Raw genomic sequence first — 26,911 nt, forward strand, 5'->3', positions numbered from 1 at the left:
ATGTACCGTGATACTACCGGACAAAAATCTGATTTACCACCCCTTTGAACTGTCTGTGTATATATATATATATATATTAGATATATATTTATATATATATATATATATCATATATGATATATATATATTATATTATATATAAAAATGACTTTGTACTTTGTAAATATCCAGAAGAAGAATGAATCGACACAAGGCGACGGTCCGGCTTTAAGCAATACATTATTTATGTATAATATATACTTAAAGGTTTCTGCAGGAATTAGTAATGAACGATATGCTTGGTTACATTCTGATTGAAGCTTTTAAAAGAATTAAAATGATCAAAAAAACAAACAAACAAACACCAAAAATGAAACATCAAATCCAGGAGACGGGAAGCTCGCTCGACAAAACCAAAACTATGATTTCCTCTTTCAGCTGTTCCAGCGTCTCCTCGTTACATCAGCAGAACATCTGCAGCTTCTTTATTCACTCACAGCTTAGAGAAATAAACTGAGACGCAGCCGAGCTCGTCCGGCTGATCCTCCTCATCCCGACTGTGTCTATCCACTGCTGCACGCTTCGTATTTATAACTGAAGACCTCAGAAGAACGACGCGAGTTCAAACATCTGCCTCTAAAGAACACTCAGTATAAATACGATAGAACCTTTTCTAATATTACGGTAAAATGATGTCAGTGCTGTTTCATTTCATGTTTAAGGTTTAATGCATATTTTAAAATGTTTCATGGTGAAAAACATAAAATATGTTTCACTGTAAAACAGTCTTTGCTTTTTTTCTATGAACTCCCTGAAAATGGATGATTAACGGTTTCTGTCATGTTTCACGGCGTCTTTACCGTCGAGGTTTGACGGGTTAAAGCTCCATAAAGTTCTTTGAGCTGAAGCCTTTCTGTTCAGAGGTTCGTTAACGGGACCTAATCATCTACAAACGAGCTTTGTTAACGTCCTCCCGAGCTCACAGTGTGCTCAGACTCCACAGTTACAGGAGTCCGTGATCAGACTCGCTCAGTTATTCAGTCAAACATTCAGCTGTGGAGACGACTGACTTCGACTTTGGTCTTTGGCCAAGAAATCGTTTCCTCCGGGACAAATCGGCGTTCTCGTTTACGTGACGCGACAAACAGAGAAAGTCGGCCGTGAACTGAGCGAATGAGTCGATGGGAGGAAGAGGATCACTGAAACACAGACCGTCTGCTGCGACTGACGCATGAAGAGGAAGATTTTCACCTGTTGATGGTGGAAAAGCTGCAGATGCTGCTGACGGGTGGAGGAGGAGGAGGAGGAGGAGGAGGGCTGAGCACAGGGAGACCTGAAACAGCGTCATTTCAGAACTGATCAAAACTGTACAACACAAACAGAATCAAACCAAAAACACCGTGTCTGTACAAATGTACAAAATGAATCAACAGGATTAAAAGATTTAAAAACGTTAGACGGAGTCGCTCGCTGTGGACGAACATGAAGAAACATCTCGACCTGGATCACAGTCAATGTGCACAGCGGACTGAAGCCGGACCCGGCCGCAGAGTATAAAGGTCAGCTGTTAGTGATCGTTAACGCGCTCGGGTTGCTTTTTATTTCTTTTTATTGCAGCAACGTGAAAATCTGTAAAAATCAAAAAAACCTAAATAAAATGATCCCTTTGTACGAGGCGCCGCGACCTCGTCAACGCACATAACGGACCGCTCGGACTCTTTGACGTAAAGCTGAAATCATTTGAACCTGAATCGAGCCAATCAGAACGGAGCCGGTCAGACCTGGTCCAACACTCGACGTAGCAGCTTTTAAAATAAAACTTCCCGCGACCACGAGGACACGCCGCGTGACCACAGCCAATCAGAGGAGGCGATTTATCCTCGCGGCTGAGACTCGAAGCGAGAACGCTGCAGGATCTTTAGCAGGAAGTGCTTTTACTTTGAAGGCCGTCTGCTGTTTAAACTCTGACCCAGGACTGACTTTTAAAGTAGTATCCGAGTCCTGGACCCGGGTTCTGATCAGTGGACTTGAGAGATTCTTAATTAACTGATTAAAATGACTCGTTAGCGGATGTTTGTTTCTGGCCTGCAGCGTCTGAAACACAGAAGAGAAACCGACGACGACGTCTTTCCACTTCCAGGTTCAGCGCCTGATCACATGATTCAGGTCACACGCGTGGTCACGTGATCGGCGGGCTGAGCTTTCCACTGAAGTCCTGAAAAAAGAGGAAGGAAGGACGGACACGAGACAGGAAGGAGGGAAGGGCGCAGAGAAAGTTTCACTCCACCCGGGGCGGCGGGTGCAGGCGCAGAGAGGGTGCGTTTGTTTTGTGACCACATTACTCCACACGCGGTGACGCAAGGCGAGGTCACGTGATCGCAGCAGCAGGCGTCAAACTGTGGCGTTCGTCAACAGTTAAAATCATGTGACCCTTTTTCTCACGCTGGAATTATCTCTCGATAATCAGAGACGCTCACGCCGCCTCACCTCCCAGCCCGAGCTGAATCCACCTCGTCTGATGGACCAACACCAGAACCACGAGAGTTCTGGTGCTGAAGAAGCTTCACGGGCCTGACGAGCCGATCCATCATGTGGATTTGATGCTTTTGTTTCGGCAGCGGGCCGATCACATGGTCCAACTGACACCGCTCGGTTCTGGGTTGTTCTGGTCGCTGTTGATGTGTGTGTGACGTGTGTGTGACGGTGTGTGTGCGTGGCATAATTCCAGCTTTGATGTGTTTCTATCTATCGACCATCCGAGCCGTGCTGGCGGTTACGAATCATAAACCTGAATTAGTTCCACGTCTTCCCTCGTGGTCTGTGCCACAGCTGAACTTCACTCGTCTGCCGAAACGCCGTCGTGTTCAGGCAGGAGCCCGAACGAGTGCAGGTAAAGTTCACGTAGTGGAAATAAAAAATAAAAAAACCTTTTAGCAGCTCGATGTGAAAACCAGCGAGGCTTTCTACTGACTCAAACATCCTCTAATCCAAACCTCGCAGGCCTGAAGTCTTCCTGTCTGTAATGCTCTAAAACCAACAACTCCTCCGACCCGTCGGGTTTTTTTGCAGCCTGGCTTCATTAATTCTCTACAAGGCACTGACGTGACGGCGGAGGCAAAAGGCAGAGTTAGTATTCGAGGCCGCCGCCGCCGCTGAGTTTAGCTGATTTGTCAGAAGCGACTACGTTAGAGCTCGAAAAGCTTCGGGGGGTTTAGCGTGACATCTACATTTTGTTATTTATAAAAAGAATCTCCGAGCAGAAAAATACCAAAGAGAAGCCCTGTGTGACGTAATACCTGAAGGACAGAGGACACAAAGACGAGAGGACAAACTTCCTTTTTCCCTGCAGAGATTACAAGCAATCACCGTGAGTAGTTCAATGAAAGAGAAGAAGCCTCTCGGTGGGGACGAGGACGGGGTTTCTCAGCAGCACCATTATGTTCTGTAGTGACTAATTAAAAAGTCGAGAGAAGCGGCGCTCTGAGTGGAAGCGTTGAAGATAATCCCACGTTTCATCAGGAACATTTTCATCGTCCCTGCTGGAAAACTAAAATATTTTGGTTTGAGACGAGAGACAGGAAATAATGTCAGATCATCAGGGAGGAGAAACAAACAAAGAAAAGACGTCCTCCTCGCCGTGGGGACGGGAGGCCGTCGCGGAGGGCGCCTCGCTCCTCAGTCACTGCTGTCGTCTTCGTCGTCGTCGTCCGACAGGTTGTTGAACTTTGACCCCGGCCGGCTGATGGAGTCTGAGCGCGGCCCGAGGCTTCCCGACGTCAGCTGGACGAAGCAGTACTCGCACACTCGCACGGGTTTGGACGACTGGCTGGGCAGGAGGTATTTCTTCTCGGAGCACGGCCCGCAGACCACGTAGCCGCACTTCCTGCAGTGGTGGCGGCGGCTGACCGGCGTGAACTTCACCTTCTGGCAGCGCATGCACACCGTCGCCTCCGAGTCGGGCACCCAGACGGCGGCGTGCTCGCCCGTCGGGGCCTTGCCGCTCTTCTGCAGCAGGTCGCCCACGCACTTCCCTATGTGGTTCATCCACTCGGACTTCTCGGTGGCGGTGGCGGCGTACACGGCGAAGGACTTGGTGGGCGTCTTGATGAGCCAGCCGTTGCGCAGGTCGCCCTCGTCCGGCACCGTGTCGATGGTGACGCTCTCCAGCGGGATGATGTGCTGCTTGTTGTACTTCTTCTTCTGGATGACGATGTTCCCGTAGACCAGGATGTCGTTGAAGAGGAAGAACTGCCGCGCTTTGGGCTTCTTGCGGCACAGCTTGGTGAGGACGCCCTCGCCGATCAGCACGCGGCCCGGGATGGCGAGGGGTTGGCCCGCAGTGCCGAAGCAGCCCTCCACCACCGCGATCCGCTTGGAGTTGGCCTCGCTGTTCGCAAGCCGGTCCACCATCTTCACCTCACCTGCAGAGAGACGCAGAGGGAAGCACGTCAGCTTTGTGATGACATTAAAAGATCTACGTGATGCGTTCCGTTATTAATTAACAGGATATTGAACCAAACAGTTTCACGTCATAACAAACTAACTCAGATTTTCATTAATTAACGAGCTATGAACTGATTTTTTGGGAGGAACCTGAAGGCAGCGTTCACACTTTACCACATTTTTCTGTTTCTATAATTTAATGTGTTACATTTTCACTTTTATTAATTTGGTTTGTTATCCATCTATTTATACATCTTAACCATCATATTTTATTATTTATTATTATTGTGCTTTTATTCTATTTTATCTATTTACACATTTAATGGACTTGAAGCTGCCTCTGGTGTTTCCTCAGTTTGTGTTGTGCTTTTCTTTATAATGGGACGGTGGAGGGTTATTATTATTATTAATAATAATAATATTGTTATTATTGTTGTTGAAGCACTTTGTTACATTTGTCTGACCTGAAGAGATCAAGGCTGCGTCAACTTTTAAAAACTCACTTTCATAAAAAGGATCTTGAATTTGATTTAATTTATTTTAATTTTTATTGATTTATAGTTTTTAACTTGTTATTGTAAAAACACTTTTTAAAGCTGCTATATAAATAAACTTTATTATTATTACTACATCGCCTGGTTTTTGTCGTGTCATGGATTTTTGGATATTTAATGTAGTGATCTGGATGGATGATCATTGATAACTTCAGCTCCTCAGATCTGAAAGTTTCTGGTTTCTTTCGTCGTCTGTGACAAAAAGCTGAATTTCTTTGTGCTGTGGACAAAACGAGGCGTTCGAGGACGTCACCTCGGGTCAGTTTTTTGGCCCGTCGTCACATGAACGGACACATCTCGCTTCATGCTGCTCAACATGAAATGTTAAGCTCGTGCTGCGAGCGTTTAACGGGGACTCCGGCAGGTTTCTGTTCTCCGCTCTGACCCCGGTGGCAGCAGAGCAGCTCGCCCTCAGCCTCTCTCACGGCACAACAGAGGAGGTCAAAGGTCACTGACGATGGAGCCCAGCGGGTGGAGCTGTGACCTCAGAGAGACACAAAGAGACGACACGAGCCGCAGACACACAAACTACGTTTCTACAGAGAGGCGACGTCTGAAAAATATTTTTCACTCGATGCTGCTGCAAAAAAATTTATTCTGTTTTATTTTATGTTTATTATTTGCTCCGCCTCAACTCTCTGAGATTTACAGAGTTTATGATGGACAGTGAAGTAAACTGCTGACAGCTGTAGCTGCTGTTAGCTCATGTTAGCTCAGTCTGTTAGCTGCTGTTAGCTCATGTTAGCTCAGTCTGTTAGCTGCTGTTGGCTCATGTTAGCTCAGTTTGTTAGCTGCTGTTAGCTCAGTCTGTTAGCTGCTTTCAAAGCTAATGTTAGCTTGTTAACAAAGGAGATTAACCGGGCTCAGCAGCTTCTACAGACATAATGGCAGAGGAGAAGAGAGTGAAGAGGACGCTGACAGAGGAAGCTAAGAAGAGAAAAGGAGTGTGAGCTACATCACAGCAAACACTGCGTTAATAACACAACCTAAAATATGAAACGCGTTCGTATTAGTTAAGTTCCACAGAATAAAACCTGATCGGCTCCAACAAACAATCAGCTGAGTCCGTGATTTGACTCGTTCATTTGTAAGTGGCTGAACTACACTCGAACAAACTCAAGAAAACAAAGCGGAGGTGTGATTTGTACCCAGAGCTGTGGACGATGTTAATTATCCAGCACAAGGCTGCACAGTGACCTGCACACTAATGACCCAGAGAGAGTGAGCTGTTTGCTGAAAGCCCGGAGAGGACGATGGAGGGGGTGCTGGCATGTCAACCCTGTTAGAGCGGGCTCGCTGCCCACTGCCGAGCTACCGGCCAACCGGCTCCCACTGGCAGACAGAAGAGGACACGGAGAGCAGAGGCAGTAAATACAGGCTGGAGGCTCCGAACCGGAGAGAGCAAACGAGGCAGAGCGCGATGAAACAGAAAATATAACGAGTGACACAAAATGATCAGAGAGTGGCTTCAATGTTTGGGTGTCACATCTGAACAACGTTAAAAAAAACAGATCCTGATACAGAAAGTACGTCTGCTCGCACACTGTGTAACTATGTAACGCTTTACGGAAACAAGTCACACACCAACAACTGATTCACTGATAGCTAACGTTAGCTCAGTCTGTTAGCTGCTGTTAGCTCAGTTTGTTAGCCGGGCTGCCTGGACTGTGAGCTCAGAGCACCGGGGGAGAGTTACTGTTTGTACCACAGACGTTTTGGACCACCAAGAAGAAGAAGAAGAAGGTTCGTGCTCTCCTGAGCGGTCGCTGGTTCATGGTCTCCTGAGCGGTCACTGGTTTATGGTCTCCTGAGTGGTCACTGGTTCGTGCTCTCCTGAGCGGTCACTGGTTCGTGCTCTCCTGAGCGGTCACTGGTTCATGGTCTCCTGAGTGGTCACTGGTTCGTGCTCTCCTGAGCGGTCACTGGTTCGTGCTCTCCTGAGCGGTCGCTGGTTCATGGTCTCCTGAGCGGGCGCTGGTTCCTGCTCTCCTGAGAGATCACTGGTTCCTGCTCTCCTGAGCGGTCGCTGGTTCCTGCTCTCCTGAGCGGTCGCTGGTTCCTGGTCTCCTGAGCGGTCGCTGGTTCGTGCTCTCCTGAGAGGTCGCTGGTTCGTGCTCTCCTGAGCGGTCGCTGGTTGTTAAATACTATCATTTCCTGTTTTCTGCAGACGGTCACGCTTTACTGAGAAGAGGAATGAAGAAACTACAGAAGACAAAGATAGAACGTCTGTGAACGATGCTTCTTGTTAAGATTAGAGGTCATTCCCAACACAGAAACGATGTTTTGTTCAAATATTAAATGTTTCTATGATCTGTTGTGTCTCAGAAGTTCTCGCAGCAGTTTTTTGGGTTGATTTTGTTGATTTGTTACACAGATTTGATGAATAATTTAACTGTTTCTTTACCGCTGACGAACTGACCTTGAGAAAAAACAGCTCAGAAAGCCTCTTACTCTGAATATTCTCTGCTCAACACTCGGTTCCTACCAAGACTAACTCACGTGAATACAACTGAACCCACAACAGTCTCAGTCCGACACTGTATATGGAGCCCAGCATGCAGAAATATTCAGATACATTTACACTGCGTTGGATTAGCATTAGTCAGCAGTCGTGCTGTTGAAAGCATTTAAAACCTAAATCTTCCCTCAGCAGCTTCAACTACAAAAAGTTTCACAGCCACATAACCCATGTTAAAAAACAAACAAAACAAACAGCATCCAAATAATTATTTCAATTATGTTAACACGGATCAAAGAAACTTCTCCAATAAACCAGATCACAGACTAATATTTCCCACCGAGCCTCAGCAGCTGACAGCAGAAGCAGTGGGTTATTTATTCTCTTTAATTATCAAATAAATATGTTAATTAATGAATACATTATAAAGCAGAAATACTGCATTTGCAATTCCCACGTCGTGCCCTCATTCCTACATTTCTACAAGTCCGATCTCGGTCGGATTGAAAATATAAGACACTATGACGTATCATCGTTTCACTGGAACTCGTTTTTAGCTCTGTTTTTGGTCTCCACCTCCGTCCTGAGGTAAATATCTGCTTCTTCAGCTGCTAAATGCTCCACTATGTTTACCAGCTGGAGTTTGCTGCTGAACAGGTGGTGCACAGGTGGAGTCTTTTCATTGTCTTCAGAACAGCTGCCTGCCTGCGCCGGCAAAAAAACAACGCCGTGAGAACGTCATTCAACATTTCAAAGGACAAAAGAGACAAAATAAACATTTCTTTGCTCGCTGTTTCTGTTCTGATCTCAGTTTCCATGGAGACACCAGTAGACTAACACCAGTAGACTCCTATATGTAAGGGAACAGTTCACTACTCCAGCAAGTAGCCCGAGCCTCAGTAACGACCTTACAGAGATCGTGGAGTTTCTTTGCTAGTTCAGTCTTGAAAAGACGTGAAGATCTCTGCAGACAAAGAGATTCCTCCATGGACACATTTGTCTCCTCAGTCTGTGGACTTATGGAGATGGAGGACGATCCAAACATTTCAGTAACTCCACAGCGTTGTGAAGTCCAAAAGTCAAAATGTCTTGAACAAAGATGGACGGAATCAAAATGAACAACATGTTTTTATCTGACGGAATATTCCTCTTCAGTCCATTAGTCTGCAAAAACAACATTTTCTCTGAGCTCATTAAACTGTCTGAACACAAACCAGGTGCACACCCGTATGAACGAGGCGCACACCCGTATGAACGAGGTGCACACCCGTATGAACGAGGCGCACACCCGTATGAACGAGGCGCACACCCGTATGAACGAGGTACACACCCGTGTGAACGAGATACACACCCGTATGAACGAGGTACACCTGTATTAACCAGGTACACCTGTATTAACCAGGTACACACCTGTATTAACCAGGTACACACCTGTATTAACCAGGTACACACCTGTATTAAGGAGGCGGTCTAACAGCTTCGTAACACAGAATATTCATTAAAGAAAGCTGAAGTTGTAAATTCAGATGTATTACTGTATTAAAGTACTTCCAGTGGACTTTTTGTTTACATTTTCAGGGCGGGTCAGTGTGGAGCTGTTTACGCGCTGCAGTAAATATATCGGCCTGTACAACGGCTGCAGAATAATCCTGATATGAAGCTCACAGATAAATGTTGTTGCTGACAGACTGTTAGCGGAGATAAACTTCACAGCCAGAAGTAATTATTTATTAGTATTGGGCTGACAGCTGGTGTCAGTTTCCCACCTCAGGGACCGGTTGGGTTTAATCAGCCCAGCTGGAGAGTGCCGGACCGGACTATTTATGCCAGCGTTGCCCCCTGTGTGGAGCTAAACCTCCACCAGCTGCTGCCTCGTCTGAGAAAACAAACATCAATCATCCAGCTGTGCAGCTCCTGCTCAGACAGATGCCTGCTGGACTGAGCCAGGTCGGCGGTTACATACATTTCATGCATCGCCCTGACAAATGAATCCTGGACGAGGTAGAAATCCTGCCAGATCAGAGGTTCAGAGGTCGTGACGAGACGCAGTTTATTTTGCAGAGCTGTTACTTCCTGATGATTTCTGGAAACTTTCCTGGAAAGAATCCAGTGCTGGAGAGAGAAACCTTTAATTGCAGTTCGGTTTGTTAAGTTTAAAAGCAGTTATGCTCGAAACGATCGCACAATGTTTCTATTTTCACCAGCCTAATGTCCAGGAAACTTTGCAGGAAAATAAAGATTTCATCATCAGTCATTCTTTTCACTGTTTAAATCAAGCAGCAACCTCTGTGGCCATCCACTCTTCAGTCTGTCAGAATATGAAATGTGCACTTGAAATTAAACAATGTTTGGCAGCATTATTAATTAAACACCTCCTCCTGTTGTTTTTCAAGACATCTCTGATTTTTAGGTCACGTCAGGGTCGGGCCGAAGTGTTGGCACTGATTTGAACGCTGCAACACGACCTGTGACAGTTTAGCAGCTTCACACTGCAGCTGCTTTCATTCATACAGCCCCCGACTCCACGGTGTAGAAACCATGAAGCCAGCGCTGCACGGGAACTCGACAAAAGGCAGAAAATGAAAAGCTATTTCTGTCCATGTGTAACGCTCAGCTGGAGTGTGTGAGCGCCGGGCGACTGGCTGTGCCACCTTAGGTTACATGAACAGCATTGGCTTCAGATGAGCCTAATGGTTAATTCATCGGGAGTGCTGTCCTCTCTCTCTCAGCTTACAAGCTCCGGTCATTCGCTGCCAGGACAGAATCAGATTAATGGAAAATATGGCACCTTGTTCTGCAACAAGGGACCAAGATTTCACAGCGAAGGTCACAGCCAGCTGTCCATCCGTCCGCCCGTCCTTTAGAGGAAGAGACAGTCGGAACTTTGTGACTTTATTCTGTTGCTATTTTTTATTTAGAGGTCATGTGTCACGACACCAGACGATCAGAGATCTCTTCACCTCCCCACGTTACAACCACGCGACTTGTGCACGTCTACACCCCACGACGTGAAGACTTCAAACTCTGGAGTTCACTGGTCGTGAGAGAGAAAAACATATAATCAGCTCTGATTCTGTTCAGGATTCAACAACAACAACAATCTGGCAACAGCTGTGGTTACCAGGTTTATTCAGCAGTCACAGACTCCTGTCTTAGTAACGACCTGCAGCAGGGAGACGATTTCTAGTCCCAGATAACTACCGTTAAAGAGATCTGGATGAATACCACACGCGTGACATATTCCTTCAACAAACTATATATGGAGATGGTTTGTTATACTGGGTGAACCTGACCAACGCTAAAAGAGATCACATCAAACAATCAATAACTAATGGAGCACACACTGTAATATACCTCAAGCCTGGTTAGAGATCTGTCTTTGTGTTTACTCTATGATAAAACACAGTCAAACAATATGGACTCATGTATCAATCAGGAAGGATGACCAAGAAGAGTCCGGGCTCCTGATCAGAGCCACAGTTGTGTAATTCACGTATTCAAGGAAGACAACTTCCTTTAATGTCCTTCCTTAAAAAAAAAACGAACACGACACACGAATAAACACTGAGATGACGAAGGTATCTGCTGACAAAGATCCTCAGTGCGTAAACGTCACATTTATTTTTAAGTTTTTTGTGACTCAGCTGACGGAGGACGATCCGAACATTTCCAGTTACTCCACAACGTCGTGAAGTTCAAAGGTCAAAATGTGTTGAAAGATCCAAAAAAATGTTTTTATCGAATGAAATGTTCAGCTTCAGTCTGTTAGTCAACCTTCAGTCTAAAAAACGTGTTCTCTGTTTGATATCAGGCGCACACCTGTATTAACGAGGCGCACACCTGTATTAACGAGGCGCACACCTGTACTAACGAGGCACACAACTGTATTAACGAGGCACACACCTGTACTAACGAGGCGCACACCTGTATTAACGAGGCGCACACCTGTATTAATGAGGCACACACCTGTATTAAGGAGGTCCAACAGTTCTGTAATATCCAGAATATTTGTTAAAGAAAGTACGTAAGATGTATTTCTATATTAAAAGTTGACTTTGTATTTGTTTACATATTTTACATTTCCATATGTTTATGTGACAATGTGGAGAATGCGGCGTGATATTTTTAGTGATGAGCCAGGTGTGCTGTCATGTTGATTTAAGCACTTTCTAAATGTCTAGTTGACCAATCAGATCGCTCGGTCGGAGCTACTTGTTGCGTAATCCAGATTTAAGCTTCACAACTTTCACTTGTCACGTTGATAAAAAGAGAATCGGGAACGTTTGTTTGGGTTTAGAGAAAAAAGAAGATTTGTGAAGCCTAAGAAAAAAAGAGAACGCTGAGCATTCAACTCTTTATCATGACCGGCACTTAAACCTCCCCGGGAAGCCTGGGAGGGAAGAGATGAGTCAGACGCTAAAGGGAGAGAGTGACGATGACGGAGAGAGGAAGAAAGAGAGTTTCTGTGGGCTGTGGACAGAAAAAGACAAGGACAGCCATTTATCCTGGGGGGTAATGTGAAGGCAGAGGATTGTGCTGCTCTTTGTGCTGCCATGTCTCTGACTTTAAACTGCTGCTGCTGGGTTACAACTCAAGAATTAAAGAAGGCAGACTAGAAAATGTAATAAAACACTGAAAAATACAAAGACTTCTTCACTTTCCAGACCCGTCCAGGTCACTTAAATCAGCATGTTTCTACTCAGTCCACACAAACATCTCAAAAACAGAAAGAAATGAACAAATATTGAGTTATTTTCATCTGAAAAAAACACAACTTCCTCTTTAATTTGATACCAAATGTCTGACAACAAAGCAGATCGTTCACTGGATAACGTTGGGTTTTCAAAATAAAATAGAAACATCCCACACTTGATAGGAAGTTGTTGTTTTTTTTGGCAACTTATATGATAAAATTAAGAAATAAATAAAACTTCAGCTAATTTAGAGCCAAAGTGGAAAAGTCCATTCCACAGACTGGTTCATGTCCCGCTGTGTACGGCGATCATGTGACACGATTTTGTGGGGAAAAGTTACTGGTAACAACTTAAAGTCTCTAAAGTCAGAATAAATAAATAAATGTGTTCTGAGTTTGTCAGACCAAAGAAGAAAGTGTTATTAACCACCCAGCCAAATTTGAATGATTCAAAATATCGACAAGTTTATGAAATCAGGTGTCAAAATCAGGTAAACATAAGTTCTCAGCTCATCTCTCTGCTCAGGGTGGCCTCAGCGTGTCATCGAGCCGCCCTTTAAGGACCGCCCACAAAATCCTGTTTGAACCTCTGACTCCACATTTCAGTGACACATCGTTCAAAGTCTTTTCACGTGTTTTAAACAACTTTACAACATATTTAATGTGTTTGAAAGAATTGGCTTTATGCAGACTTTAAAATATTTGAAAATGATCTAAAGACACAGGGATTGATTTAAAATGCCGGACGCTACTATGTCGAATCTACAATTTGATGTAGTTCAGGTATAAAGCTCATACAATTGAAGGAATATTACCTTTTTCAGGTCAATGCCTGTGAGAGGCCTCCCTTTGCAGATTTATACATCATCATGAACGCTGTGTTAAATATTTCTGTCAAGTTGTACTGGGACTGAAAACTAGGAGGTCTCAACAGGTGGATCCACTTCAGTGAAGCTCCTTTAAAAAAACCCACCCCGGACCAGACATGCATGAATTAATTAGCAAAAAGCCGAGAGACCCAATGGAGCCTGACAGCGGAACAGACCCTGCGAGAGCGGCAGCAGGCCAATTAAAAAACAGCAGCTGTCATAAAAAAACAGCAACAATAATAATTAAGAATAATACCCTGAGAACAATGTGCTTCAAAAAATAAGTCTTGTTTTCATCTCCTGAACCTCCAATAAAACATTTTATAATGATCTGTAAAACAAACCCCAGAAGACCTCGAGTCAGGACGAGCTTTAATCCCTAATTTTGTGGCGACAGTAACTTTACGGTCGCTGCAACCAAAACCAAGAGATCACGAAACAGATCATAGGCAGTCTTGGAGACCAGGTTTAGATAACTATTGTTAACTTGTCCAACACAAAGCTGCTCACATTGTCAGGTCTAAATATGCAGCAAGGTGAGCCCAAAAGACAAACATGTGTCCCCGCAGACTGTCTAAAACTTGGACGTAGTCTCCGTGACGTCCCCGCAGACTGTCTAAAACCTGGACGTAGTCTCCGTGACGTCCCCACAGACTGTCTAAAACCTGGACGTAGTCTGCGTGACGTCCCCGCAGACTGTCTAAAACCTGGACGTAGTCTCTGTGACGTCCCCGCAGACTGCCTCAAGTGGACATTAGAGGAACTGCAGTTTGTGGCTTCCCTTCACAGCCATGGAAGACTTGCTAGTTAACATTACTGCTACTTACTACCTGTAGCTGTTGCCGCGAGTCGAATCACTCTGGTTTCTCCGCGGGCCCGCGATGACGTGTTTCTAACCTATAACCGCAGGTGTGGTCCAACCTGCGAGTCTTAGAGACTCGAGAGAAAACTGAGTCTGTGGTCAGCGCTCAGCTTCTTTGAATCTCCGTGATTTAAACCACACGAGTGGAACTAACCTCCAGTTTGTACTTTCATCTTCAGCCTGACGTTTACGAGCTGTGTGAACTTACCGCTCATACAAACCGAACCTCAGTCTAAATCAGCCGAGTGGTGAACGCACCGACGGACACACCGACACCTCTGAAGCCAATCTCCTCGAGTGTCTAGAACAGGTTTTACCAGAGTTGCCACTTCGGTCTTGAAGGAGGATAACTTTCTCTTTTGTGCCTCACGATGGAGCAGCTGGTCTTCTATTTCTTGACATTCGTACATATATTCCTTTGAGAAAACGCTCATCAGCTTGTGGCTCTTGTGAACTGAATATGCCGCCGTGCCGCGCTGCGATACTTCAACATCCTGTCAGCCTGTACGCAGGATTACACCGCCACGCTGTGAGTAGGAACACAGATAAAAGGATTGGAGGTTTATCTGTTGTGAGAGGCGATGCTATGAAAACTGAACCACCTGTTAAGTAACCTGGACCGGCGTGTTTGGAAAGCAGATTACTGCCTTTGCACAACAGAAGAGCTGCTTATATTGTACAACAGGAAGTCACCTGCACTTCCTCCTCACTAGCAATGCAACCTGATCTGCAATCTGTCTGATTATCATCACTGACTCATATTTGGACTATTTCTGCTATTAAACTTCAAAACTACGACCCTAAGAAGTCAAGAGTTTGGGCCAGATCGCACGTCTGAACCTCTTTCTTTGTTGTCGTGTCGTCACGTAGTCGATTTCCCCAGTGTGGGATCAATGAAGTCTGTCTTATCTTTCTAACGTGTAACTACAGAGAAGGTGAAGATCGATTGATAGATTGCTACGCCAACTCCAGTTTGTCCATATTTAAATTTCCTGTGTCCATATAAGCACATCCTGGTCCTGGAGGCGTCCATACACCTCTGAACTGATTCAGGACTTGACATAAGCCGGCAGCGCCTCAAGGCCTTGGTTCAAGGACTTTTTACTTCAAAGCCCGATGCTGTTGCGGATGTCTGATCCTCTGACAGCATTATTCTGTTTTCAGACTACATGTGTTGTTCCCAAGATACATGCTATAGATACAGAGTACGTTTCCTGGTAATGTTCTTGTAAATATTCTAAATTTGATGCAGCGACATGTCTCAATAAAGTTTGGACAGGATCAACCAAAGAGCGGCAAACACCTGTTTGAAGCTTCCACAGGTAACAGGTGAAAGCATCATGATCGGGTATCTCTGCATCTACAAATGAAGTTCAGAGAGAAAGACAAGACATCAACAACATCCAGAAACAACTCCGGGCTAAATTTACATTTAAGCGTCCCGTATATTTTTAGGAATCTGTTGTAGAAGCACCACGAATGGAAAAAGTTGGTCTCTCATACAAACACTGTATTTAGAGTTGATTACAGTACGTGCAGCCTAACAGTTACTGGGTCAGTGCACTTTGGTCACTTAGTAGAGATAACAACAGTTCTTATCATCTATCACCCAGTTTCACATTGGCTTACGTTGCCTTTAAAAACAGTGATTAACCCTTCATCCCGTAGGCCAGCACATCCACCATGCGCCTGGAGGCTCGTGGTAATTTCACACTCTTAATAGGGAAAATGACAAGTCGCTCCGCCGCTCAAATCTTTAATTAAAACAACACTTGTGTGTCGCAACTATGAGCTGAGGGCAGAGGTTCGATTAGAGGATCTGAAGCTTCAAGCAGGTGTGGGAACTTTTGAGTAACACATCCAAGAAGTCAACGGAGAGGTCAGAGAAATCTGGTAACCCGGACAACGACATTATTCATGTAGGATGAGATGAATCTACAAAGACCTTCCAATGATGCTTTGAGGAACAACTGAACCCATTTCATCTACAGCACTGGTTCTCAAACTGTGGTATGCAACCGCCTTGTGGTGGTCCAACATCCGCCTGACACGTAGTCACGCAGAGCTCGCATACATCCGCGACGTTAACGCAGTAAAATTTTAACGCTGTGGCTCCAAACAGGAACGTGCAGATCAGGAGTAACACCAAGTTTATTGTTTCTGAAGCGGTTCTGTCCAGGTGTCAGAACAGTCCGATTGTTTTTTAACGGTATAAATATTCTGATGTTACAGTAGAAGGATGTTAGTACCGTTGATTTCATGTTTAATGTTGGAGTTTTATCCCATATTTTAAAATGTCTGTAGAGAAGACAAAATATGTCATTAAACATTACGGTGTTTTACTGTATATTTCTAATATAAAATACTTCATATTATTATTCTGCATAAATTCCCATAAAGTGTCGTATAAACAAAGGTTTTCAAATATGCCTTACTGTATATGGTCATACATGGTTTGGCAGTTTTTCACCGTAAAATCTACAGATATTTTAAAATATGGAATAAAATTTAACAACTTTATACGGGAAGTCAACCGTACTAATATCCTTTTACCGTAATATTTGAAAAGATTATACCGTATTTATTACAGTAAAATTCTAGAAACCACAGCTGACAAAAAAATATCTTTTTAAAGTTAGATTTAAAAACCTTTATTGATACGGCATTTTAAGGGCATTTAAAAATAGTATTTTATATTTTAGGCTCTTCATTTTACAGTAAAACACTGTGATATTTAATAGCAGATTTTACGGTGTTTTACTGTCATGGTTTGGAAGTACTTTAACGTCTTTCATGATGGTGTATTTTCTGAGGTGGTACACAGCTGAAAAAGTTTGAAACTTTCCCAGCGTGCACTAGATGGTAGATAAAGTAGACCGTGCACCAGCTGCCACTCTCCAAACCCTGCATGCTACACTCAGTCTGACGGTGTTTGCAGCACTGTCTTGGTCCTAACGGCTTCTTTTGATCAAGTTTCTGTAGGCAGCACTTTTCAGTGCTCCTTCCTTATGTCTGGTATGGGGGTCTTAATATCTTCTGCTTGTTTACAGCTTCTTTCTATATATAACCCATCAGAGATGAGTCAAAGCGCTCTCAGCTCCTGCTCACTTAAAACACATCGCTTCCTGTGCAGCAGCTACGAGACAGAAAAGCAGAGCAGCTTCTTAAGAAGTGCAGCCTGTTATCAAGATGACAAACCGTTCCCGTGATCATGATTTAATTACTGAATTTTCAAAAGAAAACCGATTCCTGCTTCAATACAGGCCCTCTAATTATCGCCCGGGAAAGAGCAGGAGAACTATTTTACAGTCAGCGCCGCATATTTAATGAGCATCCACTGAACTGATCTCGACTGGCGTACTGAGCTTCAATACTTTCCCTGCATCGTCCAGTCTTAAACCTAAAGCAGCAAACCAACTAACGGGCCCGGTCCATGGGTCATTTATACAAAAATATCTGATTGATTTGTCAGAGTCTGAGGGATGTTTTATTTTGAAAAATGACAGGATACAGCCGTCTGTGCCGCTTCACGTCAAGACAATCGACGCAGGAAAACGAAAAATATATTTTCCCCTGTTAAGAGACCTTCAATTTAGTAAATATACAGTTTATTCCCATTAATTCCCATGGAAAGTTTCCGACTTTGAAAATTTCCCAGAATTTTGCAACCCTACCTGTTACCACTCGATGGGACTGGTCCATTGCAGAGAAACGAGCTCAGGGCTCAGCACTAAATCAGCGTAATGGTGGAAGGACTAAAATGAGTAATACCACCTTAAACATTTCATTTATTTCCAAGTGTCACTCAGCTTTTAACCACGGGACGAGATGTGGGTGGATTACAGCGAAACCATTTCCTGTTTATCATCGATTTATCTCCGACTCTGTTTGCACTGGAGTCATTTGATTGCCTCATATTTACTCTCTATGAATCACTTCATAACAGCTGATAAGCACTTTATTATCAGAGTTAACTAAACTGAATTCTGGGTACTGACTTCCTGCTCAAACTTCAATAAACCAACTTCAGTCTGCTGTGATGTTTGCAGAACAAACTTTGTGGTTCCAACATTCAGAAAGATAACTAATCTTATCTGTCGTTTGTGAAGCAAAAATGACAAAAATGTTTCTGATTTTAGCTCCTAAAATGTGACGCTTGGTGCTTTTTTGACAGGACGCGCTCGAAATCAGAGTCACAACCTTGGAGTCAACGCATACATCAAATCACCAGAACCTTAAACACAGCCAGGCTTCAGTCACGCCTTCATCGCCTCCAAAATTGATTACTGCTACAGCATCGTCTACATGCAAAACTCCACCACATCACCCCCATCCTCCAGAACCTTCACCTGCTATCGGTCTCCATAACCAGGCCTCCTTCCTACCACACTGACTTGCTCCATCACTACAATCCGCCCCAGCAGCCTCCATTAGGGATGGGAATCGTTTCTGTGTTTCAATTCCATGGAATCGTTTGGCAGTTTATCTAACGATTCTCTTATCGATTCCAGAAAGCACGAATTACGTCACGTAACTTACGTGAGTTTGGCACGTGCAGTGCAATCAGCAGTAAACAATGTCACCCACTCGGTTCAAACGCTCCAAAGTTTGGCTGCATTTCACCAAAACAGACGTCAACAGGGCGACTTGCAATCATTGCAAAGTGGAGATAACAGCGTCGGGAGGGAACAAGACCAACATGCAGAAACATTTGCGCACACAACATGTAATATTTTTAAATGAATGTCGTGTTTTTGACACGGTTCACATTAAACGAATGCCTTCTGCATTACATTTAGAAGATGACCATGACGAGAGAGAGAGTCTGGCTGTTGTACCAGTACTCGCTCCAGTTCACTACCTCCTCTAGATGATGCTGATCAAACTGTTTGTTCTCCTTTTTTCCCCAAATGAGAATCGATAAAGAATCGAATCGTTAAGCAGAATCGATAATGGAATCGGAATCGTAAAAATCTTATCAATTCCCATCCCTAGCCTCCATTCCTCCAACCACCCAGGACCAAGCACCAAACTTGGGTGTGACAGAGCCTTCATAGCTACCCACCTCAGCCTTCAAATCACTGACAATAACTGATATTCATTAAAAATCTACAAACATTTTACAGCCCGCAGGAGGGATTTTACCGGTCGTGAATTTTAACTTTTTAATTTTAATTCCTTCATTGAATTACTCCCTTCCTTCGAAGTTGAATTAAGCTGCGAGGACAGATCATACGTGATATTAAAACAAACTTTCCGGATACGTGTAACACCGCTCTGTTCGCAAACCTGTTTCAGACTTTCTCACACTGTCATCTGAAAACTTTTGCCTCGGCTCATCACAGCCGATTGCACAAACGCTCTGTTTCCACAGCGGGAAGGAAAAGAAAATCAAAACACTAGATTGGAAACCTGCAGCCGGAGTTATAATCAGAGTAATAACAGAGCAAACCTCCTGATAAATGACTCGAGACAGTCCACACTCTTATTCTGACACGTCAAAAATTATTCACCAAGTTAGATTACCTCACGAGAACACGAGATCAAATGTTCCAGGAGGATGTTTGGTGAAATATTCTCAGAGGCCACGATTTTTAAGAAAGTCGGTCACAGATGAGTCATTTCCAGAAGTTTTTCCTCCTGAGCTCAGACGATGAAAAAGGTCAAACACCAAGAGGAAGTCAGCAGGAACGAGGAACCTTTCAAAGTAAGAGTTCATCAGTTCTGAAGCCACAGAGATGATACAAACCCTGTTCAACTCGACTCAGAGCAAATCCCCTGATTTAAATCTACACTTTCCTCAAAGGCGGGTGTCGTTCCGCTGAACAAACGTTCATAACTGTTTGTTTTGTTTGACATGTCTCTGCGTATCCGTCAACGTGTTCATACTTGGAGTATTTTCAACACTTGACGACGGGAAACTGAAGCAGTCGCTATCGACCAAATCAGAGTTGGTGATTGTAGAAAGACTGACGGAGATGTTTTATGTCGAGGAGTCAAAGGTGTGCGGTGTTTAATAATAAAAACGGGTGTAAGAGTATCTCCTTTCTCGACACTCTGAGTTCATTAATGACATTAAACGTAGTGAAGTCTTTCAGCTCCGGGTGGATTTGAGGCAGATCGATTGAGAGCGGAGACGTTGTGTCCCGACATAACCACGTCCAATTCAACCAATTAAAACTAATTCCTGATTACTGATGTGTTACGTACATAAGAGCCTAAAGTACAGAGCTTTATGTGTGTGATCCAAATATTAATGATGTGGTAAGCATAGGACATAGGACACGTCTTCTTTGACCTGAACTGAAAACAGCAAAATTCAACATCGGAGAAGCTGAAATTTACCAAGAAAACTGGTTTAAATCTGTTTTTGTGTCAGCGTTTCACAAGAGGATTAAATTGAGCGTCAAACTGTGACTGCATGACGGCGGCGAGCTGTAGGATCTGATTCATTCGCCTTAAAAAGATCCTTTCTAAACAGCAGAGTCGGGACACTCGAGCTGCAGCTGCTTTAGTTCAGGCCGACATAAATCCTCTTTGGACACTTTATCACTGTAAAAACTTTAAAATGTCCTGAGCTCGACGACTGCTGGTGTTTGAGGAAAAGCAGCCAGATAATAATACGGCGTATCTGTGTTTTGTTTCACTGAGATTCACGCTCTGCCTGGGACAGTCGGAGTCAGTCTTCACCGTCAGCAGCCGGGACGCTTTAATCTTCACTTTTACAGGTTCAAACAGATCCTGTGTGCCAATCGGCCAATCGAGACTAATGATTAGTCCGTTACACGTTCAAACGAGCAGAGAATGTTTCATGTCTTATCAAGTCTCTCTGAATATACCGTGACTTGTTTGATCCGGTCTTTCCCGTACACAGACCACACTTTGGACCGAGCAAGTTAAATTTTTACCAGAGAGCGTTTACAGCACTCGTGATGCTACTCGGCCAAACAGATCTGTGCATTCAGACAATACAACACCGCGACAGTGAGCGAGTCACGTGGCCCTAAAAGCCGTTAAAACAGAGATTAACAGGCCGTTCAAAAGCTGCTATATCTCATTAGTTCTGACACTGTGGCGGTCAGCGTCAGTCCGAAGTTCGCAGTGGCGAGCGAGCGACGAATGTTTTCAGTTTCACGCGAGCGTCACTCGAGCTCTGTCCAATCGTTATACTGTCATTGATTAATACCAAAAGGTGTGAACAAATCATGTGCACTGAAGACTGAAAGCCTCGTTAGTTAGTTAACGATAAATAATAATGAAACCCTGAACTCTCTTTCCTTTCCAATAAGTAGGTTAAATATTTAAACCTGAAGCGGTCACGTGATACGTTTCCAATCTGACCTCGTGGATTCCTCGTTATCCGTTAAAATATGTAGATTTGGTGTAAAAATCTTTAACATCACGTTTGAGGAAGCTCTCATCAACACACTCAACAACCACCTGAAGTGACTCAGCTTGTAGCCGAGTGTGTGGCGTTGTGTGTGTGTGTGTGTGGTTAAAAAAACGGGACTGACAGGATGGAGTTTCTGAGGAATGTGCTCTCGACAGGCCTCCATCTGTTTCCCTCATTCAGCCGAGCTCGTGTGCAGCAGCAGCAGATCGACCTTTGAGCCTTTCCAACGCAAACAAACCCAACAGGTGAGCAGAAAGCTACGACCACAGCTCTGGCTTCAGTTTGACGTTTTTTTTGTCACTTCGGGGCATTTTGAAATCACTTCGGTTAAATCCCCTCACGCGCTCGCCCACTCTTACTCCAAACAGAAGAGAGGAAACAACCCGAGGCTACAATCTGAAGGTAATCCAGAAGTGTGATGGAGCCTCGGCCCGAATGTTAATATCAGAACTTGAACGTCAGCACATGGAGGAATACACAGTCTGCAAGATGCATTCATAAAAACAAAAGTGCTTCACAATAAAAGCATTACAACTCTTACAAAATAAAGTGCAGGCGTTTTCCGACCTTTAAAATGAAACTCGCACTGCAAAAAACAGTGAGATCGAGTATTTTAAAAGATTAAACAACACAGGAAGTCTTCGTGGCGTTATTAATAAACGTCACGTGACCAATCTGTCAGTCCTGAGTGTTATTTTGATCTTTCATCCGCACACGTCTACAGTAGGTCTGTGCTAACACGAGGATACTCATTTCACCGTTGATTAAAAGGAAATTCACAAGTTACTCTAACACTGATTCGTATTTCTGATGGCCATGGAAACAATGTTTAATCGACTAATCACCCACATCCGTACAGGCAGCGTACACACCAGTGTAAATTATGTAAATGCACCTGAGGATGTACTTTATTATGTCACTTCCACCTCCTTACTACCAGCTGCTCAGTCTGCATCTCTAAAAACATAAAAATAAACTTTTCACATGCAACACAGACACGTCTCATCAGTGCTAACGGTTTACAAGTGGAGCCAACAGAAATGTGCATAATTCTGACACTTAAATAATCATTTAATAATTAAACCATTTTAAATACCAAATCCTTAAACTTAACTAAAGATAACTTCAGATTTCTTCATGACACGATAAATTAAAGCCGCTTATTTCTTTTAGGAAATGAGAAAAAATCTCCAATACTTTCAAGTTTTTTATTATGATTAAAACTGAAAAAAGAAGTAACTTTTAATTTCATGACTTCTTCTTTCAGTTTAGTATTTTTAAACCTTAATATCTGACACCTGATTGGTTCAGAGCTCAGAAAAGTCGTCACGTGACTGAGGTGCCGAGTTATTTAAACAAACATCTCAGTGCAGATGCATTTCCTGTCGCTACAGTTCAGCAGACAACCGTTTCTGTTGGCTGGGAATCAGTTGGAGTTACCTCATTTCCTTCTTTGATTTGTGACTTTAATCTTTATTTATAACTTCCTGTTGAATTGTCATATCTTTGAACCATCTGCAACCATGTGGACCAAAAGTTACAGCATGTTTTTGAATGGTGGTTATTCTGATGGTGTGCCTCAGGGGAGCGGTTTAGGACAACTTTCGTTTTCAATTTTTAACTACTTATTTTACCAATAGTGATAAAAGGTTGTTGCAGACCACAATTATAAAAGACTGTAGACTAAATTTAAGAAGATTTTTGTGCATTATAGAGAACAGTAAATTATTTGGTACCAAGATGTTTCACTGCTTTAATAAAATGTTAAGAAAAGATCAAGACAAGGAGCTAAACATGGCATTGTGTTTGCTCCTGGTGGACAGAGCTGATTTATTTCTAAATCAGAGGAGGTGTGTTGCTTTATTTATTCATGTATTACTTCACATCTCTATGAGGTCATGTCATTATGTAGAACAGATGTTTTCAAAGTAGAAGGCAGGCATCCCACGAGGGGACTCGAGACAGTTTCAGGGAAGGCTCGGTGAACAGAAGTGAAAAAACGTTACATAAGTTATCAGATGAGAAACTAATACCGGAGGACAGACTGCATTATGTCAACAGAAGTGTGAGGATACGTTGGATCAAATAATATAATCATGACGTAGAGTTATCAGGACTGTCAGGTTTGTCATTAGTGTTGTTTAGTTTTAATGTTGCATGTTTTACGTGAAGGTGCCAGTTAACCTCATTCATCGCGAGATGTTCCTTTCAGCATTTTTTCACACGTGTTGGTGCCATCAAATTTAAAACAGGCATATCATTTTACAAAAACAATTAAATAGTTTCAACATTTCTATTTATTTTATTTTCCACAGCGATTTTTTTAGAAACAGTTGTGTAGTAAAGACATTTAGCTAAACATCATACATTATTTTTTGTGCCATTTATAATTAGACTTTAGAGCAAAAACTAAGAGTCGAATAACAGAAATCAAAGTAATTAAGTTCATCACACATCAACACAGATAATAAGCAGAATAATCAGCAGATAGGTTTGTTTTCTTTCATGGTTTATGTCACATTATTATCAGGAGATAATCGGTTTTATCAATGCCGGCGCTCGTTTACTCTCATTCACCGTCTAGATCACTTAACCACTGCTTTCTCTCTCTAAAATAATTGGACACACACCAACTTAAACTTCTTTGTGTTTCTATTTTGCAGCTTAAATTGTCAGACTCAGACTCAGAAGCTGCTTCATGAAATAAACAAAGTCAGAACACGAGTATCAGAGTTTAGAAAAGCCGTGCAGTGCTGGATCCTGCTTGACTGCCGCCCTTTGCAGGCATGTTTCTGAGTCTGTGGGCAGGTAAAGCATCCGTCAGTGTTCACCTTGTGCCTGGAAGGTTGGCGGTAGGACAGCGGATTAAACTTTGGTTTGACCGGTCATCTTCCAGACGTTTATTCGTTTATGGTACAAGAGTGTTTGAAACCTCCGACAGACAGAAGTGTGAAATGAGGCCACATGGGAAATAGAGAAGTAAGCGATGAGTGAGTTGAGTAATGGTTGAGTGTGGCCAGATATGAAAATGAGAAGTGTAGATGTTGAAAGTTGACACCGACTGTACCCACTAGTGTTTGCATTGTTACTTACAGTAGATATCCTGCGGCTGATTAACAAGATTCGTTAGCTGCAGCCGTAGATACAGAGTTTAATCTGTTTGTTTACCTGGGAGCTCCTTGACGTGACACACAGGAAATAACCTTCTCTTCACGAGCGTCTAATCTGCATCCATTTATAAACAGAGACATATTGGATTATGTGGCGGGTGTTAGGTGACACAGGAAACCAGAGCAGACATCCTGTGCTGCTTCTCAGAGTGAAAGGACGGGAGGCGGGAGTTGTAACCTGTCAGGTGGTTAATTCTCTTCAGCCTCGCCCTCCTTAGCTGTGGCAGAACGAGTTTCACCACAGCAAAGAGGAAGAAGACACCTCTGCCGACTGACTCGCCAGTGGGAAACCTGCCGTCACATCCTAACACATTAAACAGCTAATGGAAAGTGACAGTTTCCCTTCCTGGGAGTCAGAAACTGGAGGTTCCCTGTTCATTTACATGTGACTGAGCTGACGGTAATTTCCCACCCAGAAACCAGCTGCTGTGCACATGACACTTCAGAAACCAGTTTAGAGACAGGACTGTAGCGAGACACTAATCTCACGATTCGACATGATACACGATATTCAGCCAGCGAAGATTTGATACAATTCGATTCAAAACGATTTGATTCAAAACGATTCGATTTTATACGATGCGATTCGATACACTTACATAATTTTCTAAAAGATTTTAAAGGGACAGTGTGATTCTGGTGACATCTTGTGAGTGTTCCATTGACTTCGGTTGAATTAACTGAACTGAAAACTTAAAGCATCACTTACACAATATATGGCTCCGAAAAATGAATCTGATTTTTGTCATATCACACCTCAAACAGAACTAGTGAAGAGTTTTTGAATGAAAATATTATTTTTCAATCCCGTTGCCTGACATACATGTGCAGTTTTTCAAACAAATATGTGAATATCATGTAAAACTTTAGACTTTTTGGGCGGATTCGCCCAATCCGTCCCCGGGGGGGAAATAGGCAGCGAGCAGAGTGCCAGGTGGAGCACAGGGGATTTGAACGGGACTTAATGTATCGATACTCGTGGCTGAAAAATACTTTCTGCGGAAAAACAATATTGATATATATCGCAGGATCGATATAATTGCTCAGCCTTATTTAGAGACATCACTTTTAGTCTCTCACAACAAAAGACACCTGATACATGGCGATCACTTTTCTTTTCTGTGTTGTGAATGTTTGATTCATGCTTTAGTCAGCAGACAGAAACATAACCAACAATTTTAAGGAAAACGTCTGAGGAAAACACCACGATGGACGATGACATATGCATCCTTTCCACATCCAATTTCAAACCTGTCATCCAGCACGAGCGTCTGTTTACAGGCGAATCGGTGGATTCGTGACTGTATCTAAACATGAGCTGTGTCCACTTCACCTCCACCTGCTGGGTTTCGTGTGCAAACAGCCATGATCATGAAGCTGCTCTGAGGTCAGACAGACTCACTGTTACGCAAACGTCACGAAAACCTCACGAGGCTCCAAACAAAGCCGAGAATCTAAAAATGGGCAAACATCGGAGAGAGACTACGTCCAGGTTTTAGACAGTCTGCAGGGACGTCACGGAGACTACGTCCAGGTTTTAGACAGTCTGCAGGGACGTCACGGAGACTACGTCCAGACTGCGGGGACGTCACAGAGACTACGTCCAGGTTTTAGACAGTCTGTGGGGACGTCACGGAGACTACGTCCAGGTTTTAGACAGTCTGCTGGTTCAAACGTTGTGAATTATGAATGCCTGGTTTGGTTCAGTTTAATGGATTAGGATCTTACTGACTGAGCTGCTGATCTGACTCAAGACGAAACAAACTTCCTCCTTTCAGCAGCTGTCAGGATCACACGTTCACCTCTCGGTAAATGACAGCTCACCTGTGCAGGGAGCTACAGGTGAGGCTGGACTAACGCTGTGAGGACACCTGATGAATGTCTGCGACTTTCCAGCCTGTCCTGACCTGCTATGAATAAATAAATAAATAAATAAATAAATAAATAAAGCAGACTGACTGACACGTCCAGGCTCCGGCTCCGTGTCCGCGGTCACACTCGGCTCCTCTCGCCGCAGATCGACGTCAAACTCGGGGCAAAGTGTGTGAGGCGACGTTAGCCAGCTAGCACCGAGCTTAGCCTCCAGAACACGACACTCGACCCGAAACCCAGCTCCCCTGCCCGGCCTCGACACGCACACACACACGCACACGGCCTCTTGTCTCCGAGTTTACAACTTTACGAAGCTTTTTGTTGTTTTCTTTTTTTAAAAAGTGGCGCTAACTCGAGCAGCTAGCGGCTGTTAGCATGAATGAAGAGTCAGAAAAGTGGCACAGCTAGCAGAGGCTAACTTTTAAACTGAGGGGTAACTACATACCGACGGCTCCTCTGCTGTCCGGGAACTTTGGCGGTGACTTTGTGTCGTACTCCAGTGTAGTGTCAGTGAAAGCAGAGCCTCACACACACGGAGCGCTGAGTCTGCAGCTGGAAACTCCGAAAATATACAACAACAATATGGCAGCGGTGCGTTCACGGAGCGCCGCGGCGCGT

The 26,911-nt window shown here is 43.7% G+C and overlaps 1 protein-coding gene across 2 annotated transcripts; it reads right to left on the reverse strand.

Moving 5' to 3' along the window:
- Positions 1 to 200: 200 nt before the first annotated feature.
- Positions 201 to 26,911, reverse strand: plekhf2 (pleckstrin homology domain containing, family F (with FYVE domain) member 2). Of its 2 annotated transcripts, none has more exons than XM_019273767.2 (2): positions 26,739 to 26,911; positions 201 to 4,400 (listed from the first exon to the last, which is right to left on the reverse strand). In XM_019273767.2, the coding sequence occupies exon 2, from the start codon at positions 4,387 to 4,389 to the stop codon at positions 3,655 to 3,657; it is 735 nt and encodes a 244-aa protein (XP_019129312.1). In that variant the 5' UTR covers positions 4,390 to 4,400; positions 26,739 to 26,911; the 3' UTR covers positions 201 to 3,654. The 2 variants fall into 2 exon arrangements, with proteins under 2 accessions (XP_019129312.1, XP_019129314.1); XM_019273769.2 differs by lacking the exon at positions 26,739 to 26,911 and adding an exon at positions 24,083 to 24,188.

The sequence above is a fragment of the Larimichthys crocea genome, chromosome X (assembly GCF_000972845.2).
Source record: "Larimichthys crocea isolate SSNF chromosome X, L_crocea_2.0, whole genome shotgun sequence".
Taxonomy (NCBI): Eukaryota; Metazoa; Chordata; class Actinopteri; family Sciaenidae; genus Larimichthys; species Larimichthys crocea.

What these genes read in the sequence shown, in the direction of transcription:
- plekhf2 (XM_019273767.2), bottom strand. Translation starts at nt 4,389, where the DNA reads ATGGTGGACCGGCTTGCGAACAGCGAGGCCAACTCCAAGCGGATCGCG.